Genomic DNA, 17,238 nt, shown 5'->3' with positions numbered 1-17,238 from the left:
GGTATAACTGTAGCCGAGGCGGTATAAACCGATGGTCACCAAGAAGAATCCAGAATTGCGTTCTTTCAATCCCTCTTGGTTTAAACTTTCCATATGACGAAGTATCAAAATATTACATTTTATCTACTTTATGATATTTTAAAAGGAAATAAATCTTATGTACATGTAGTGAAATCATCGGTTCAAATACATTAATTAAACTAAACACGATATTTGCGAAAATATTTTTTAATCTTCACGTGTGCGTGTGTGTGTGTGTGTGTGTGTGTGTGTGTGTTATTTTCAGGCAAAAAATCATGACCCATCTTAAGCTTAATTCAAAATCTGAATATTGCGATGAAATGATTGATAAGTCAATGATTCCAAAATGAAATTGTTATTCAATATTGCTTCTTGTGTTTGCAAATTAAGAGTTTCATTTCAAAAGTGATGCACATCATAAAGGTGATTGGAATTTTTACTTAAGTCTGAGTCTGTTACATGATACTGGTGTCTGGCTTATACGTATTATCAGGTGGTGTCTTTAAAACATTGACAGAATAGGAAAAGAATATCAAGATTAACGTGGAAATCTGTATTTAAGTCAAACCATGTTAGTTAGCCCCCCCCCCCCCCCCCTTTTCGATCCAGTTGGCATCCCCAATGTCAAATACTTGCCGACGCCCCTGCCTACAAAGCAAACAAAGGGTTCCTGGCTGAGTGGGGACAAACTAGAAGTGCTCTAGTCAAGTCGAAAGAAATCAATGGTGAGGTCGAGGCGCGAAAAACAAGTGGTATCCAAGTAAAGTAGGGATAAACAAATGATGTTCTGGCCAAGTCGGAACAATCAATGGTGATCTAGCCGCGTCGGGATAAATTAGTGGTGTCTTGGCCAAGTCGGTAAAAACCAATGGTAATCTAGGCGAATCTAGACAAACAGATAGGCTCCTAGCCGAGTCAATACATCTTAATGGTAGCCAAGTCGAGTCGAGACAAACCAATGGCGACGTATGTACAGCAGGAACCTAACTAGCTGAGCTAATTTTCGCTATATTTACATGTATAATTGATGGGAAAGATTTTGTTTTTCAGTACGTGAATGTATATCGCCTGGATCTGTTTATATTGCCTACTGCATTTAGTTTGACATCTATTTTACCAAACATTTATGGAAGGAATGAAAACAATAAGATGTATAAAACAAACATGACTAGGGGTCTCTGTGGCTTTCCCTAAATAATAGCATCAAATCTTATTCATACTTATTTCAATGTCAATACCAATTCTGAGTTGCATTGATCTTTAAACAAAAAACCATGTTTGAGCATTCCTTTCAAACCGATAGCGTTTTCGATAATTAAAGTTGTCTATACAGTATGTCATATGCATCCCGATCCGTGTCTATCGATCAGTCTGCCTTTACAAAGACTTTGATAATAGCATATATATATATATATATATATATATATATATATATAAACCTCAATAACACACACACACACATACACAAGGAAAAGATAGAAACTACTTATATCAACACCGATGTAACACACTAGTCTTCACATTTAATAAAAAAATGTTTATTCCGGACACCATTAGTTTCATAGAATATTTTAAAATTGCTGGATTAGACAACGTTTTAACTCTGATAAACAAAGAATACGGTCAACTTAAGTTTTACGGTCATCATACTGCTAATTTTTTTAATCGTTTTATATGCTTTAATTCTATCAAATAACAAGTGGCATCCAAATTACACCTCTATGCAATCATAATCATCATCGTAAGTAACGCATATAAATAGGCAATTGTTTGATATCCCGAATGTAAATCTTTTACCGGTCAGTTGCCATTTATTAAGACAGTTATATATACTACACTTACACACAGACGTTTAAAACTTAAGATATTTTATCATTTTAAGAATGATATATGGAAACATGTAACAGCATTTATTTCGTAATGCACTAACAGGAAGGATAAATCACAACATTGGATGGTGTTGAACACGTGTAGCAGACAGTTCGTGTATACAAGACTGTTACAAATCGTAATATTGCAAGAGACATACTCCTGTTGATCACAATACAAATTACACTAAACTTAATCAAAATTACACACAACCCAAGATAACTTCTTGACAATATAGAAATTTCACATTCCCAGAATTAACAAATCAACAAATGTGCAACAGACACTTAACGGTAACGATTCTCTTTTCATATAAATGGTAATTTGCAAAACTTTTAGAGAAATTCAACTGTCTCACCACCACCGCTCACTATCATTAAAAATACGATAGTATGTAAGTATGTATTCAAATACGATTATTCCTTTTTAAAAGGGTCATTCATATTTTCTGCTTTTCCGGCTTTACATTCCTCCTTGTCAATACCTTCCCATTCAAAAGCATCCTCTTCTTTCTGCGGTTCACCAGATTTTTTCTTCTTCTGTTTCATCTTTAACTCGTCGACAAATTGTATCCTCATTTGAAATTTTGTTTTCCTTGTCTGAAGCTGTGGTTTAATCTTTCTAATTACTGACATAATCATGCAGTAATACAAGTGATCGCATCTATTGCGCGCTAGCGAGGCATCGAAACAACTTCCTTCATCTTCACATTTGTTTGACATCTCAAACTCATCAATCACTTTTTTGAGGTCCGTATTTTCCTCATGATTGCGATGAACCGGGTTGTCTCTCATGTGACCTACCATTACAAAATGGTGACCATTCATCGGGTCTGTCGTTGAAGATAAATATGGCGACAGTGTCACCACTTGCAATGTTGAGCGACTCTCGGGAAACGCTTTTGCAAACTCACGTGTACATGAAGTTAATGGTCCTGAAGGAAAGAATCTGTTTATAAGGTAATGTCCAGAAAGAAGAAAATCTGTAAGTATGGCCATAATATTGCCAATTTCGCTAATTAATATAAAAGCATAGGCGTTATTCTCATTCTTTGAAACCAAAACTTCCTCTGATCCACACATTAAGAAAATTGGGACACAGCCCGTAAAGAACTTCAAGTTTCCAGCTCTTGTTTTCTTTATTTGCATCACACTGCAAAATTTTTGCATATTCATTTTGGAATTTCTTACGGAAATAACAGGATCGTTTACAGCGTTTCCGTCTATTACTGTCTTTGTTTTCGTCTGTGTGCCTTTGTTTCGCTTGGGTATTGCCATGCGTCTCTGTGCTGTACAAGAACTGGTTTTCTTTCTCTGGCTGACATTCTCTTGTTCAGATTTCTTCACTATCAAAATCAGTAATGGAACAGTATTGAATAAATAAACAATATAGACAGTAATCACTTTCCCTTTTAAATTAAAATTCGTAAACGAAATTATCATAATTCTATCAGAAAGGGAAAAATTGCAACGAATCAAACCGGGATTCGAACCACTGTGTCTCGAGTTAGGTGCTCTACCAACTGAGCCATCTGGCACCAGTGATCAAACCTGACTGATCCTTAAAGACATTTATCTATTGCACTAAATGAACAATTGTACTGAATGGGATTCAAACTCTGGCCCCTTGCGTCTCTACTAGTCAAGAGCTGAGCTACCTTGCCACCGATGAGCGAATCCGACTGAGAGCTACACAATCATAATGCTATTTTTTTTCTTTACCTTTCTTGTTTTCTTTTTTCTTCTCCAACACTTCGTTTGTTTTGTCGTCACTTTTCTCTCGCTCCAATTTCAGAATGGGGCGAATTTCTATATCTTGGTCGTCTTCCGTGGATGACGAATTATCAAGAAGATTTGATCTTTGGGATAACTGGCTTAACAGTAAAAATGTAGACATGGTCGCTTGCGTTCGGAAAGTTACAAAATTTTCAACAACTATACCTAAATGAATAAGAACTATATTTAAAAATAATTATATGTAATATAGAATAATACGGATACAAAAATAGATCTGCTTCCCAAAATAGTCATTTTTGCCAAGGAGTTTGCTAGGAGTTTACGCAACATACTTCAGTAATTTGGATTAGCTCAAGTGTAATTAGGCAAGTGTAAAAGCTGGAATGGAGGAAGTGAACTGAATAAAAATCGTATTATCTCTGTCAATATTAATATATTTTGATTCGGTAAATTTTCTATTCATAGATCTGTAGAACCAGGGTTATTAGCAGGCGCGTAGCCAGGCGTACGTTTGTACGCACAAACGTCCACATCATTTTTGCACCAACAAAAAAGGGAGAGAGAGAGGGGGGGGTAGAAATATCAAAAGGTAGTGAAGGGCAATATCTCCGCATATTGTTCAAAAACAGAACAGACTTCGAATATGGCTGCGCAACAAATTTTATAAAGTGTACGAAAAATGCGTTCAGGAGGGTCGAATATACACATCGAAATCGTCTAAAATTTACCAGTTTCCAGGGGCTTTGCCCTGAATCCATTGGGGGCCTTAAGGCGACCCCAAACCCCTGCTTACTCGGGCGTACACATCAAAAGTACTCTGGCTACGCCCCTAATTAGAATATATACACATGAGGCTCACCTGAGTCACCTTGGCCGATATTCCATGATTTCTGTACATATATTCGCATGTAAAACTTTGATCCCCACGTGTTGCCCCAACCTGGGGACCATGAGTTTTACAAACTTGAATCCGCACTATTTCCGGAAGCTTTCATGTAAATGTAAACTTCTTTAGCCGAATGGTTCTTGAGAAGAAGATTTTTAAAGATTTCTCTCTATATATCTATAAATTTGAATATAAAAAATTTGATCCCCTATTGTGGCCCACCCTTCCCCCAAGGGGCATGATTTTAACAAACTTGAATCTGCACTATGTCAGGAGCTTTAATGTAAATGTAAACCTTTCCGGCCTAGAGATTCTTCAGAAGACTTTTTAAAAAGATTTTCCCTATATATTTGTAAATTTTGATATCCTATTTTGGTCCCATCCTACCCCGGGGACCATGATTTTAACAAACTTGAATCTGCACTATGTCAGGAAGCTTTCCTGTAAATTTGTAATTTCCTGGCCTAGCAGTTCTTAACAAGAAAATTTTTAAAGATTTTCCCTATATATTTGTATACGTAAAACTTTGATACCCTATTGTGGTCCCATCCTACCCTGGGGACCATGATTTTAACAAACTTGAATCTGCACTATGTCCGGAAGCTTTCATGTAAATTTGTAATTTCTTGGCCTAGCAGTTCTTGACAAGAATTTTTTTAAAAGATTTTCCCTATATATTTGTATGTAAAACTTTGATCCTTTAGTATGGCCTCATCCTACCCCCAGGGTCATGGTTTTAACAAACTTGAATCTACACTATGTCAGGAAGCTTTCATGTAAATTTCAGCTCTTCTGGCCTGGTGGTTCTTGAAAAAAGGATTTTTGAATGACCCCACCCTATTTTTGCATTTTTGTGATTATCTCCCCTGTAAAGGGGGCATGGTCCTTCATTTTGAAAAAAAAATTCAAAGCCTATTACCTTAGGATGTTTTTTGCCAAGTTTGGTAGAGATTGGCCCAGCGGTTCTGGAGATGAAGTCGAAAATGTAAAGTCTACTACAGGCAGACAGACAGACAGACGACAGACAACAGGCGATCAGAAAAGCTCACTTGAGCTTTCAGCTCAGGTGATCTGAAAATTGAATATAATTTGATGATGAACACTACAGTCATGGAACATAATTACCAGTGTCAATATTATGGGAGAGAAAAAAAGTAACTCATCCGCTCATTCCAACATCCTTGTTTCATGTTAAAGGGGCATTAGATGTCAGTTAGTCCGAAATATCTGATGTTTTCCTGGCTTTTTTTTATGATTTTGATATTTCCTGACACAGAAAGTATCAAAATTTCAGACTAGCTGTCAGTATGTCACCAAAAATTCAATTTAATGAAAATTGCTCTGGATGTTATAAATTTCAGTAATAACATAGATTTCAAAAGCTTTTTAACATCAAAACAGGTACATGAATATGTAATTTGATTTTGAAAAAAATTAATTTCAGTAATAACATAGATTTCAAAAGCTTTTTAACATCAAAACAGGTACAAGAATATGTAATTTGATTTTGAAAAAAAAAGTTGCCAGATAACTTTCACAGCTAATGCCCCTTTAAACTAAGAAAGTTAAATTATAAAACATGAGTGGAAACTTCCCAAAAAAATTCAAGAAACTTATACACTTGAGATATTGCAGATTATTGAGGGATGATAGCTCATAATATGAGTCATATTTCTTGTTAAACTGTCAGTGGCGGATTTAAAGGGGAGGGGGGGGGGGAGCACAGTCTTTAAGGTAAATCGTGGTGTCTGGTTCAGAAAAATGTACTAAACGATAAAAGAAGCAATAATTTCTTCCACTCCTGGGGGAATAAATGGCAAAATCTTTTGATTTCTTGAATTACTTTATTGGGAGAACTTAATTTTTCCTTAAAATTTGTGTCATTTCATTAATTTCACCTTATTTTTAAATGATAGAAAACAGTAAAAATGACTAAATAGGAGACATATTTCAAATCCTATAAAATCCAGGTGCTTCCGGGGGCTTTGCCCTGAAGCCACTGGGGCCCTCAAGGCGGCCCCCAGACCCCCTGCCTCATAAAGTGTCCCCCTCCCCGTCGTAACCACAATTCCTGGATCCGCCTCTGACTTCTGTACACACCTCTGTCCATTCCGACAGGATTTTCTCTTACAAATTCAAATAATTTCTTAAGTGTTTATATTTACTCAAAGTTTGGGGTCCATAGACTGGTACTAGTAACTAGATACCGAATGAAGTTGATCGAGATCCACTGCCTCAGACTGATCACTGTTAGTTATCTTCACCTTTCATTTTACACTCTTTTTTTCGAGTCCCATCCATTCCCACAAACTTTATTAACTTACCTTATTAATATATTTCAAATATCCTATACACATTCTGGTTCCACAGATATGGGGAAACTTCACCGAATGAAATTCTATAAGAATTAATTAACGGAGATATTTTGGATTTTATTCATGTCATCCCAGGTAGCACAACAACGTTATTAAAACGTTGTAAAAACATTGTGAAAATGTTATGAAAACATTTTCTAAAACGTTATTATAACGTGATTTGTATGGTTTTTTAAACGTTGGCATAACATATTTTGAAAACATTGTACTGCAATGTTTTGTAAACATTCCTAAGAAACGTTTTCATAACATTTAGAAGAAACGTTTTGAGAACATTTCTAAGAAACCATTTGAGAACATTTAGAAGAAACATTTTAAGAACATTTATAGAAACCATTTGAAAACATTTAGAAGAAACGTTTTAAGAACATTTATAGAAACCATTTGAGAGCATTTAAAATTCAATTTTACAAGATAATTCAATTTTACAAGATACATTCTTCCAACAATTTTGATAAATGTTTTCAAACCCTTTCACCAATGTTTTTATATACTGTGAATATGTTTAAAAACCTGAACCGTAATAAAATAAAATAAACAAAAGTCTTCTTTGCAAATAAAATTTGTATTTTTGGAAAAATCAGTCCATATAATATTAATTATTCCGAATCTGATGGAAATTCATCTATTTGTATCGACTTCTTTCCCCCTTTTTTCTGAAAAAGAAAGATTTGAACATGAAACATAAATTTACAAAATTATTACTCATTTATGCGGACAACTGCATGTACTATGTGTATTCACACAGCTGATGAAGACAAGAAACAAGTGATATGATACAGAGTTGTATAAACAGACCAGCATAAGGTTTAACAATGTTTTACTGTATTTTTCTGATGACAAACTTCATATATACCTTAGCATAATTAGTTCCTCCAGGAAGGTATGGGGCGAATCTGAGGACGTCTAAAACTTCTTGTTTGATTGTCGCAAACGAAACAGTTTTCTTTGATGCTTTGCGTGCAGCAGCTATAAAAATGTGAAATGGAATTCATTGTAAAAATTATATATTAAATCAATGCATGTGTTTAAAACAGTTGAATTACAACATCAATCAAAATGACATGTACTACATATACTGAAATGAAATCATGAGGACAAAAGTGATGTACTTATATGTTTTAGTTTATTATCATTTTTTATTTAATATACCAAATTTGTATTGTTTAAACTTACAAAGAATGATTTTGTACAGGGGTGTTCCAATAAAGGCTATTTTCCCTTTCTGTCCAATGCCACTAAACTGTTAGTCATTACAAATCTCATCACTGCTCTGCTAATCTCTCCTGCATTATCTCCACCCTGCAGAGAGGCCATGGCATTTATCTAAAACGAACGTCATGTTTTAATTATAGTACAATATGAATGTATAGTATATGGATTTTACGGATGAAAAGACGAATTATTAAATTAATCATACTTAAATCAGTACCCTTTATAGATATACACATAAGCAATTTAATTCCTTATACCAGTTTCTTCTTTGCACTATCATCTAAGGAGTCCTGGAAGTCTTCTACTTCCCCTGCCGTGTCCAGCCTGTTTCCTGATGGTAACAGTCTTTCAATCGTATCAAATTCTACATCCACTGAAGAATTTATGGCAGATATATCCTGTTGCAGGATATCAAGTTACTATCATCAGTTTAATACCAGTGTAAAGGTTGGCTATGCAGGCGCAACACTTACAATTGCTAAATATACAGAATGAATCATTTACATATTGATGCTGGCATTTATAAGAAATAAAAATTAATATTAACTACAAAATTATACTCACTTTAACCGACTGTTCACCAGCTCGCAGACTCTGTGTAACAAGAATGGCTTGGGTTTTCCAAAACTTTGACCTACACAGCATATCAAATCGCGAGAAAATTGCATAACTATAGGATCGGCTGTATGAGTCTTGGCCATAGTGTCCCGCTGTGTCATTCCATCATAACTCTCCGTAAACACATTGAAAGGGGGAATTTAATTCCCAGAGCAGAGCATGCATGCCCACAAGCAAATGAAATGAATTCCATTGTTTAAAATATTGTTAAGTTAAAAATAGACTTTTACTCTTTTTTGTATCAAAGATGTTTTAAAACTGATGTAAGATGACTTTCGGTAATTTAGAAGCATGAAATCATTGTCCTTAACTTACAAAATGATTATCATAATTCAATATACTGCAGTTGAGTCTTGTTAAACATTTTTTTTTAAAGTGTTACATCAATTACATAAATCAAATTAAGTTGAAGTACTAATAGTTTTTTAAAGTTATATGTATTTCTGTAACGTTTTAAAAATGTTTTATCAACATTGTAAGGCAATGTTATATTTGTGTTGGCTGGCAACATTTTAATATTATGTAATTTAAAAAAAAAATAATTTTCAAAAGAATATATTTAAAACACTACTTTGATTTGGGTCACTTTTTGAAAAAACATAGTATATTAAGTATGTTTTTAAAATCATTATTAAAACGTTTTGAAAACGTATTTTCAAATGTTTAAAAGAAAGATGATCCTAACATTTTCAATAATGTTTTTATAATGTTTTTAAAACGATGACAAAATGATTTTAAAACATTGGTCAAAAACGTTTGCTTATAGCGTTTTTACAACTGAAAAAAAAATGTTATTATAACATTATAAAAATGTTTTGTTAGTAATGTTTTCCGATAACATCCTTACAACAGGAATACAATGTTATGAAAACGTTTTGTGCTACCTGGGATTGCCTCCATTCCGGCTTTTACACTAGCCCCACTTCACCTGCCTTTAATTAATGTCGAATTCGGCTTAACTTTCCCCTTTCATTGAGATATACATTATATGTGCAATGTTCCATTATTTATATAGCACCATAACTCACTGAAGAAGCTTTACAGATGTTTTCTTTGTCCCAATCTCCAGCTGAATGATCGTCTGCCGCTTCTTTATTAGATCGAGATCGAGATCCGTGTAAATCCGATATCAAAAGTGAAAGTACTCAACGTCATGTGAGAATAACGATTCAACGATGAGATACTGATAAAGAAATCCAATCATGAACTTCATTAGTACTGCTTTCGGCGTGTTTTTTGAGTATGACACACCGCGAATTGTCCATATACAAAGCAAGAAGGTCGGTGTGATCAACCGTTTTATCCAGCTCTGCATCATAGGCTATGTCATCGGGTGTGTACTTTTAAATACGTACTAGATCTAGTTAATTTTTTTTTAAAAGCCAGTGTCCATGTAAATTTATAGAACTATTTTAAGGTCAATTATGATACAATTACGATGTGTACAACATATTTCACTTTTATTTATAATACACTGCAGACAGTTGTTAAGTGTTAACCCTTGTAAATGAACAATTTTGTGAGCCATTCCAAGCAGTGTTGTAAATAATCTCAGCGAGATTCGTCGAGGCTGAATATTTGGACTGATGCCTCTTCGGATGCTGATATTATGTCATTGTTGTATAGTGGTGGGGGAAAAAATCAATGATCAGATTAATTGGATGCACTTTTTCGATTGATTAATTGAAAAATAATCGAATTTTATTCATTTTAAATTTATGGCTTAAATATATCAAATTTACTTTATTTTTACCCTAAATATTATGTTAATTAGAAGAAAATCATTTGATTGATTGTATCTTGTTTAACGTCTCTCTCGAGAATTTTTCACTCATACGGAGAAGTCTAAAATCATTAGAAATTTGAAGTTAATAATCCCATACTTTCGATTTTGTTTTTCCGGGATAGGGATAGATCTCTCGACTTTTGTTGTTGTTCTTATGGGATCCGGGTTAGAATAGAGCCTCATTACGCCTTGCTTGTTGAAAGAGGCAAAATCTGAGGCCCCATGTCACAGCAGGTGTGGTACAATAAAGATCCCTCCCTGCTCAAAGACTGTAAGCACCAAGCATAGGCCTAAATTTTGCAGCCCTTCACCGGCAATGGTTACGTTTCCATATGTTGAGTGACAGATTCTCTAGAGGGATGCTAAAACAATATTCAATCTTATTGGATGATTCATTTTCGCCAGCCATTTTTAATTTTAGTGAAGTTGCGGCGGGAATATTTGTATTATTTTTAAAAAATATGGTTATCCCGATGTCAGCGATTTTTGATTTTCAAAATGACCATCGATTATTCACATGGTTTCAGTTATAGCGATCGACAATCGAAAGTCGACGATAATCAATACATCACTAGTGTTGTTACATAGGAAAATTATTGATATAGAATACAGTTTAATTGATACCATGTTGATTGATGAGTGGCTATCAGAACCAGGCTATCATTATGCTCTGGAAAGGAAGCATTGAAATTATTTTACTTTGAGTAATAAGTTTTCCTTGATCTGACAGTATGCAACTAAACAGTCACTTAAATTTCCTCTTTTCCTCTTCTAAAACATAAATCACAAGAGCTGTCATTGCACCCCCTATGAATGTCAATATCAGAGCTGTTTACTTGTACGGATTGTCCGTATTTTCCACAGATTTTAAAGTCAAAATACGCTCTACGGATTCACGTTAAGAATCTACGATTTTCCACAAATCTGGAAAAAAATCAGTTTCCGATCGGTATGATAAAAAAACCTTGTCAATTGAATTAAACTGGTTCCCCGGTGATTAGATCGAGGAGAGAAGCGAGGTCAATAGGGAACCAGTTAGTCAATTAAAGTTACCATTGTTTAAAGTGCACCATTGATACTGATTTATGTCAAACTTTTTAAAAAGCATGGATGGCGAATGTCAGATTGATGAGAATGCAAACGAAACATTCAAACCCATTCAGAGGTTCAAAACAAGAAAAAAAATGTGCCCTAATTTTAAAGACTCATACAGAGTGCTTTGGCCATGCCTCCAACAATCGAAAAAAGATCACATGGTGTTTTGTAGTGCGTGCAACATGGACTTCAGCTGCGGTCACGGAAGCATAAATGACTGCTACAGACACGTTCATAGTAAACAACTTATCGAAGCTGAAAGTGTCTAATAAGTCAAAGACAAGATTCATGGATATTTCTAACATTAATTCAATATGGAGTATTTATTTTCGTTCCATATTTTATCAAGTTCAAATTGTTTTGAAATTAAGGGATAAATGGTATTGATGTAGGGAATATAATTTAAATGAAATTTATTGAACAAAGAGCAAGGTCAAAATTAATACAACCGGCAACCTTCTTCAAGAAGATAACCTCGTGGACTCTATAAAAAATTAGTTTATCAAAATGCTGTGGTATTTTATAAAATATGACAGATTTAAAGAATGATGGAAAACCATGATAATTACAAAATACAAAAGCAACAGTAAACAGCAACATCCTATTTATATGACAACAAGGTGTTGTTCATATAAAAAAAAAAAAAAAAGGGTTTAACAACCCGTGTAGCTTTTCTTGTTATATTCAACTTTTATACTGACAAAGTGCTCAAAATACTGACAACTTGGTTCTAGAATACTGACATCAGTTGGACGGGGTAAACAATAAAAAATATGAACAAGTATTTTATTATTAAATGCTTAATGCTCTATTGTTAATTGTGATGCAGCTTTTTCATACCCTATTACAGTATAAATCGGTAGACCATTTGCTGCTGAAACAAAGATAAAATTTCTACCTTGAAGAGTGTATCAATCTATAAAATGAAGATACCTCAGTGTGTAGTCATTAGGGCTAAACAGACCCTGGATATCAGCGTGGGTAGCTCAGTGGTTACAGCACCTGACTAGTAATGGGGTCCCAGGTTCGATTCCCGGCCACAGATTTTCTCCTCTCTCCTTTATACTACACCTGTATCATGTGCATTAAGAATTGTACATTGTGAATTAGCTGTGATAAAGTTCAACAAATATATCAAACACCTGAAATTATTTATTCATAAAATGTTGATTAGAAAAACCTATTACAACCATGGCATGAGATGCACATCCTTTTATTTGCTGTCATAAAGCAAAATTTGATTAAACATTAAATGCTTGAACTTCACTTTTACAAAAGGGAAAGTACAGATAATACATGTATGAGGCAGTTCTGATACATCCTTACCAGTATAGAAGCCATTCTACAGTTATAGATTCATTTACCACAAATCAGTTGGAATATATATGTATAGTTATTTTCTCAACATACTTTTCTCATTGGTATGCCGTCTCACAGATATGCATTTCTACAGGTATGCTATCATTTACAAGAAAGGTTACCAGGACTTTGACAATGTACAAAGTGTGGTCACTACAAAGGTCAAAGGCATTGTCATGGTGAACACCTCAATACATCCAGACATTCAATCTATCTGGGATGTGGCAGACTACATTGTACCCCCTCAGGTAAATTTTATATTTATATTTAGCATTGGTTGAAGGATCTCCGTTTGTTAGAAAATGACTACTACAATTTATTCAATTCTCATTTCTTGAAATCATTTAGTTACTCTTAAGAGGAAGTATACACTTTGTATTTGTACTTTGTCCCTCTAAGTATGAATTTATGCTTTATTGTAGGAAAATAATGCCTTCTTTGTTATAACAAATCTGATTGTTACTCCATTCCAAACACTTGGCACATGTCCAGAGGTGAGGCTTAATGCAGTAAAGTTTTATGTTTATAAGGAGGAATAACACATCACCATAATGGCCGACTTCCTTTTGGAACTAAAATGAAAATATATTAAATAAGTACTCAACAATACTGTGTCGCTATAGCCAATCCTACCTCAAACCGTGTCTGTATGATCAAAGAAACCCTAGATTTTCATGAATATTTATGAAATGATACGATCATTTATTGACCAATTACAGTCACGATAACAGATTTTGATATTTTAATGGCTCCACCCACAGGTAAATTTACAAATAGTAACAAACACAAAGGCTTACATATCACTTTTATAAAAGCAAGAGAAGTATATAGCTATATATTAAATGAAACCTACCTGAACAACAGAGGCTTTATTGCAGAGTCATATATGCATTTACTAGTGAGTCTGGTTCCTAAATTAGAAGAAGAAGATAAAGGCTATGCTGGCAAATTCCATATTAATAAAGTTATTTTGATTGGCAGTTTTTCTCTGATTATTCTACTATGAGCCACGCGGTGATCTTCAAGTATTTTTATTTTCATCCAAAAAAATTAAGGGAGCTCCCTGATTGGTTGATATATATGAAAATCAATATTCATGAAATTGAGGGCTTTCTTAATCATAAAACCAAGACGCTGCGTGAACGGAGACAAAAGGCATGGTACATCATTGCAAACCATACCTTTTGTCTCCGTTTACGCAGCATCTATGTGACAAGACCTTTGGGTACCAGAATTATTTCAACACCATACAGGGTCATATGTGTTTCACAAAAACATCTTGTTGGTTTCCATTTCAAAATGTTGTACATACATGTATCCTCCACTCTCCATATCAGATTTCTCAGGTGTGTTATTCCTCCTTAAGATTTTGTTTGTTATACACCTATTATGGTATGGTGCAATATGTTTGTCAGTGTCTTGTGGGGTAGATAAAAGCAGTACTGATATAATGGTCAGAATCATCAAACTTAGTGCACATGTTTCCATTGGTTAGAGGAAGAAACCTATTTTTATTCAATATCAAAGGTCAATGTCAAACTCACATTGATAAATTTTTAGGCACAAAAGATGATGGAATCAGTACTAGTAAGGAAAATCAAACTTGATGCACATCATAAACCATCACAGACAGATTGCAATGTTGTATAGTGTGAATCTGTAAAAAGAAAAGGGGAAAGATAGTCAAATCTGGTGCACATGTTGAGAGGAAGATGTCTGTTATTTCTCAAGGTCATACTTCCACGGGTAATCACGAGGGGAAAACAGTATTATTAAGGGTGTGATCATCAAACTTGGTATACATGTACCCCACACTGTGCAATTTCAAGTAATTTGAAAATAATGATTTTTTTTTTTCAAGTTATACTTTATTAGAGTAAAATCTTTCTTTAAATTTCATATTCATCTTAGAACTAACAATATTATTAATACTCTCTGATATGAGAAAAAGTTTTAGATTTAAGAACATCGTTAGATCAATATTTTGACCAACAAATGGTTTTTTACTGCATTTTAAATTAGCGAATATATTGAACAGCCTTATTTTGTATCAAAAGGCTTAAGCATTGTTTGCTTGTTCTGATTGTATTGTAACAGTTATTGGGTAAACTATTGCTGTCTGTACACCCAGCGGAGTTAGAAGTCTTGAATGCCATCGACTTTTGTTATTAGGTCACTCAGGTAAACTATTGCTATCTGTACACCCAGCTGAGTTAGAAGTCTTGAATGCCATCGACTTTTGTTATTAGGTCACTCAGGTAAACTATTGCTGTCTGTACACCCAGCTGAGTTAGAAGTCTTGAATGCCATCGACTTTTGTTATTAGGTCACTCAGGTAAACTATTGCTGTCTGTACACCCAGCTGAGTTAGAAGTCTTGAATGCCATCGACTTTTGTTATTAGGTCACTCAGGTAAACTATTGCTGTCTGTACACCCAGCTGAGTTAGAAGTCTTAAATGCCATCGACTTTTGTTATTAGGTCACTCAGGTAAACTATTGCTGTCTGTACACCCAGCTGAGTTAGAAGTCTTGAATGCCATCGACTTTTGTTATTAGGTCACTCAGGTAAACTATTGCTGTCTGTACACCCAGCTGAGTTAGAAGTCTTGAATGCCATCGACTTTTGTTATTAGGTCACTCTGGTAAACTATTGCTATCTGTACACTCATCTGAGTTAGAAGTCTTGAATGCCATCAACTTTTGCTCAAAAACTACATGGCTACTTTTCACCAAAATTGTTGCATAACATTTATATCAAAATTGGTGAAGTTCAAAGGTTACTGCTCTCTTGGAGCTTGAGGGCTTGAGGAATGGTGCTGTCTTAAAAACTCTTTCACTTTACTCTTGGACAAATTGAATAAAAAGGTAATACATATTTATAAATGATAATATCATATTTCTACCCCAAAAAATACATTGATATCGAGAAATATGAGGCTCCTGTATAATGGATCATATACATGTACATGTATCTAAAAAAAAAAATGAATTATGTGTTGAAAACTTTTCTTCATTTCTTAACATTTGACAAATAAAGAAGGTAGATTGTTGTAATGAGTATGGAAACTTCTACCAACAAAGTGAAATTCATTCCCCCTAAATTTGAGTTTCATGTTTCATATGTAAAAATACATTTAATTCAATATCTATGGAACCATCTGTTTTAAATTCTTTCTGAATATATATAGTAGTTCATAGAAACTTCTACCAAAATAGCAAAATCATTGACCCCTGAGATAGCAAAAATGCAATAACTTTCTGTGTTTTTGTTTCTGGACATTTAGCTGATGAAGTGGGAACATACATGTATAGTTACATTTAGTTTTGTCGTGACTCCTTCAGGTGGTCTGACCTGATTGTGTTTCTTTTACATTGAAAATGCATTGGTTTGAATCTTTAGATACATATGTACATGTATGTTCTTTTATACACCTGAACATATAGCAAACAAACTTACTGCACAGTTAGAACCTCTGGAAACAAATTTTGGGGTGGTAGATGGGACTTACCATGTCTAACTGTTTGTCCACTGTCCTAAATCATGGTGGGTTGCTTAAGCCCAAACAATGTGTCATGACACAGTTCATTTGGCAAAGGCCAAGGTCACTAGTAAAAAAAAGTCAGTGCAAATTTGTAACAGAGAGACCTTATGAAAGCTCATACTAGAGACAAAGGTTGCTTATCTTAAAATGGCAAACCAAGGTCATTTGGCAAATGTTGAGGTCACTCATTTATTTTTTTCAGAAATTTTTATTTGAATCAAGTTTTGTTATGGAAAGACATTAGAATTTCATACTTAGCACAAAGTTTTCTAATTACCAGAAAATAACCTTGAAACAAGGTTACAAATTAAAAAAATATATAGAGCACTAACATTTTAATGAAGAGACATTAGAAGCTAATTCTGAATAAACAAGTACATTGGTAAGATAACATGTACAGCTATAGCAATGCTTAATTAGTAAATCATTTGTATTTTCAGCTTGGTATGACAAATGTCGGAAAAGCTTCTTTTTTTTTCACCCCAGTGTCATTGATGGCTTTAGCATCACACTTTAATAAGGGGAAAAGTTTAACCTTGACTATTAATTTTGAACCAAAGGGGTTAGGGCTTTGACATTTTACAAATAGATTCAGTCATCACGACCAGGTCTTTGGAATTTGATATGTATACAGACTTTTTAAACCCCCAACAAACGAAGAAGGGGTATATTGGAATCACCTTGTATCTCTGTCTGTAGACATGATTTTGTCCATGCATGTTCTAAGAAACTAGA

At 34.2% G+C, this 17,238-nt stretch overlaps 2 protein-coding genes and 1 pseudogene across 5 annotated transcripts in view; 1 reads left to right on the top strand and 2 right to left on the bottom strand.

The window, feature by feature from the left end:
* Positions 1-1,910: 1,910 nt before the first annotated feature.
* Positions 1,911-9,867, bottom strand: LOC125660788 (uncharacterized). The gene is made up of 3 exons (XM_048892597.2): positions 9,749-9,867; positions 3,612-3,830; positions 1,911-3,235 (listed from the first exon to the last, which is right to left on the bottom strand). The coding sequence occupies exons 2-3, from the start codon at positions 3,784-3,786 to the stop codon at positions 2,307-2,309; spliced, it is 1,104 nt and encodes a 367-aa protein (XP_048748554.2). The 5' UTR covers positions 3,787-3,830; positions 9,749-9,867; the 3' UTR covers positions 1,911-2,306.
* Positions 7,181-8,506, bottom strand: LOC125662167 (uncharacterized; annotated as a pseudogene).
* Positions 9,868-9,921: 54 nt separating the features above from the next.
* The window catches only part of LOC125660768 (P2X purinoceptor 4-like), a 32,725-nt gene continuing 25,408 nt past the window's right edge, over positions 9,922-17,238 (top strand). For all 4 annotated transcript variants that reach the window (XR_008799638.1, XR_008799639.1, XM_048892583.2 and 1 more), the window contains exons 1-3: positions 9,922-10,053; positions 13,055-13,208; positions 13,383-13,454. Coding sequence is in view for 2 of the 4 variants with exons in the window: in XM_048892583.2 (XP_048748540.1) it covers positions 9,923-10,053; positions 13,055-13,208; positions 13,383-13,454 (357 nt within the window). In the remaining 2 variants the exon portion in view is untranslated. The remainder of the gene's footprint in view (positions 10,054-13,054; positions 13,209-13,382; positions 13,455-17,238) is intronic.

The sequence above is a fragment of the Ostrea edulis genome, chromosome 1 (assembly GCF_947568905.1).
Source record: "Ostrea edulis chromosome 1, xbOstEdul1.1, whole genome shotgun sequence".
NCBI classification, from domain to species: Eukaryota; Metazoa; Mollusca; class Bivalvia; order Ostreida; family Ostreidae; genus Ostrea; species Ostrea edulis.
The sequence above is the reverse complement of the archived record's forward strand: the minus strand, read 5'-3'. Positions and strand labels throughout refer to the sequence as shown.

Bases quoted from the DNA above. Each gene is read 5' to 3' on its own strand.
- LOC125660788 (XM_048892597.2), bottom strand. From the start codon at position 3,786: ATGTCTACATTTTTACTGTTAAGCCAGTTATCCCAAAGATCAAATCTT. The intron at 3,236-3,611 runs GTAAAGAAAAAA...TGATTTTGATAG, and splicing joins GAAAAAAGAAAACAAGAAAG to TGAAGAAATCTGAACAAGAG.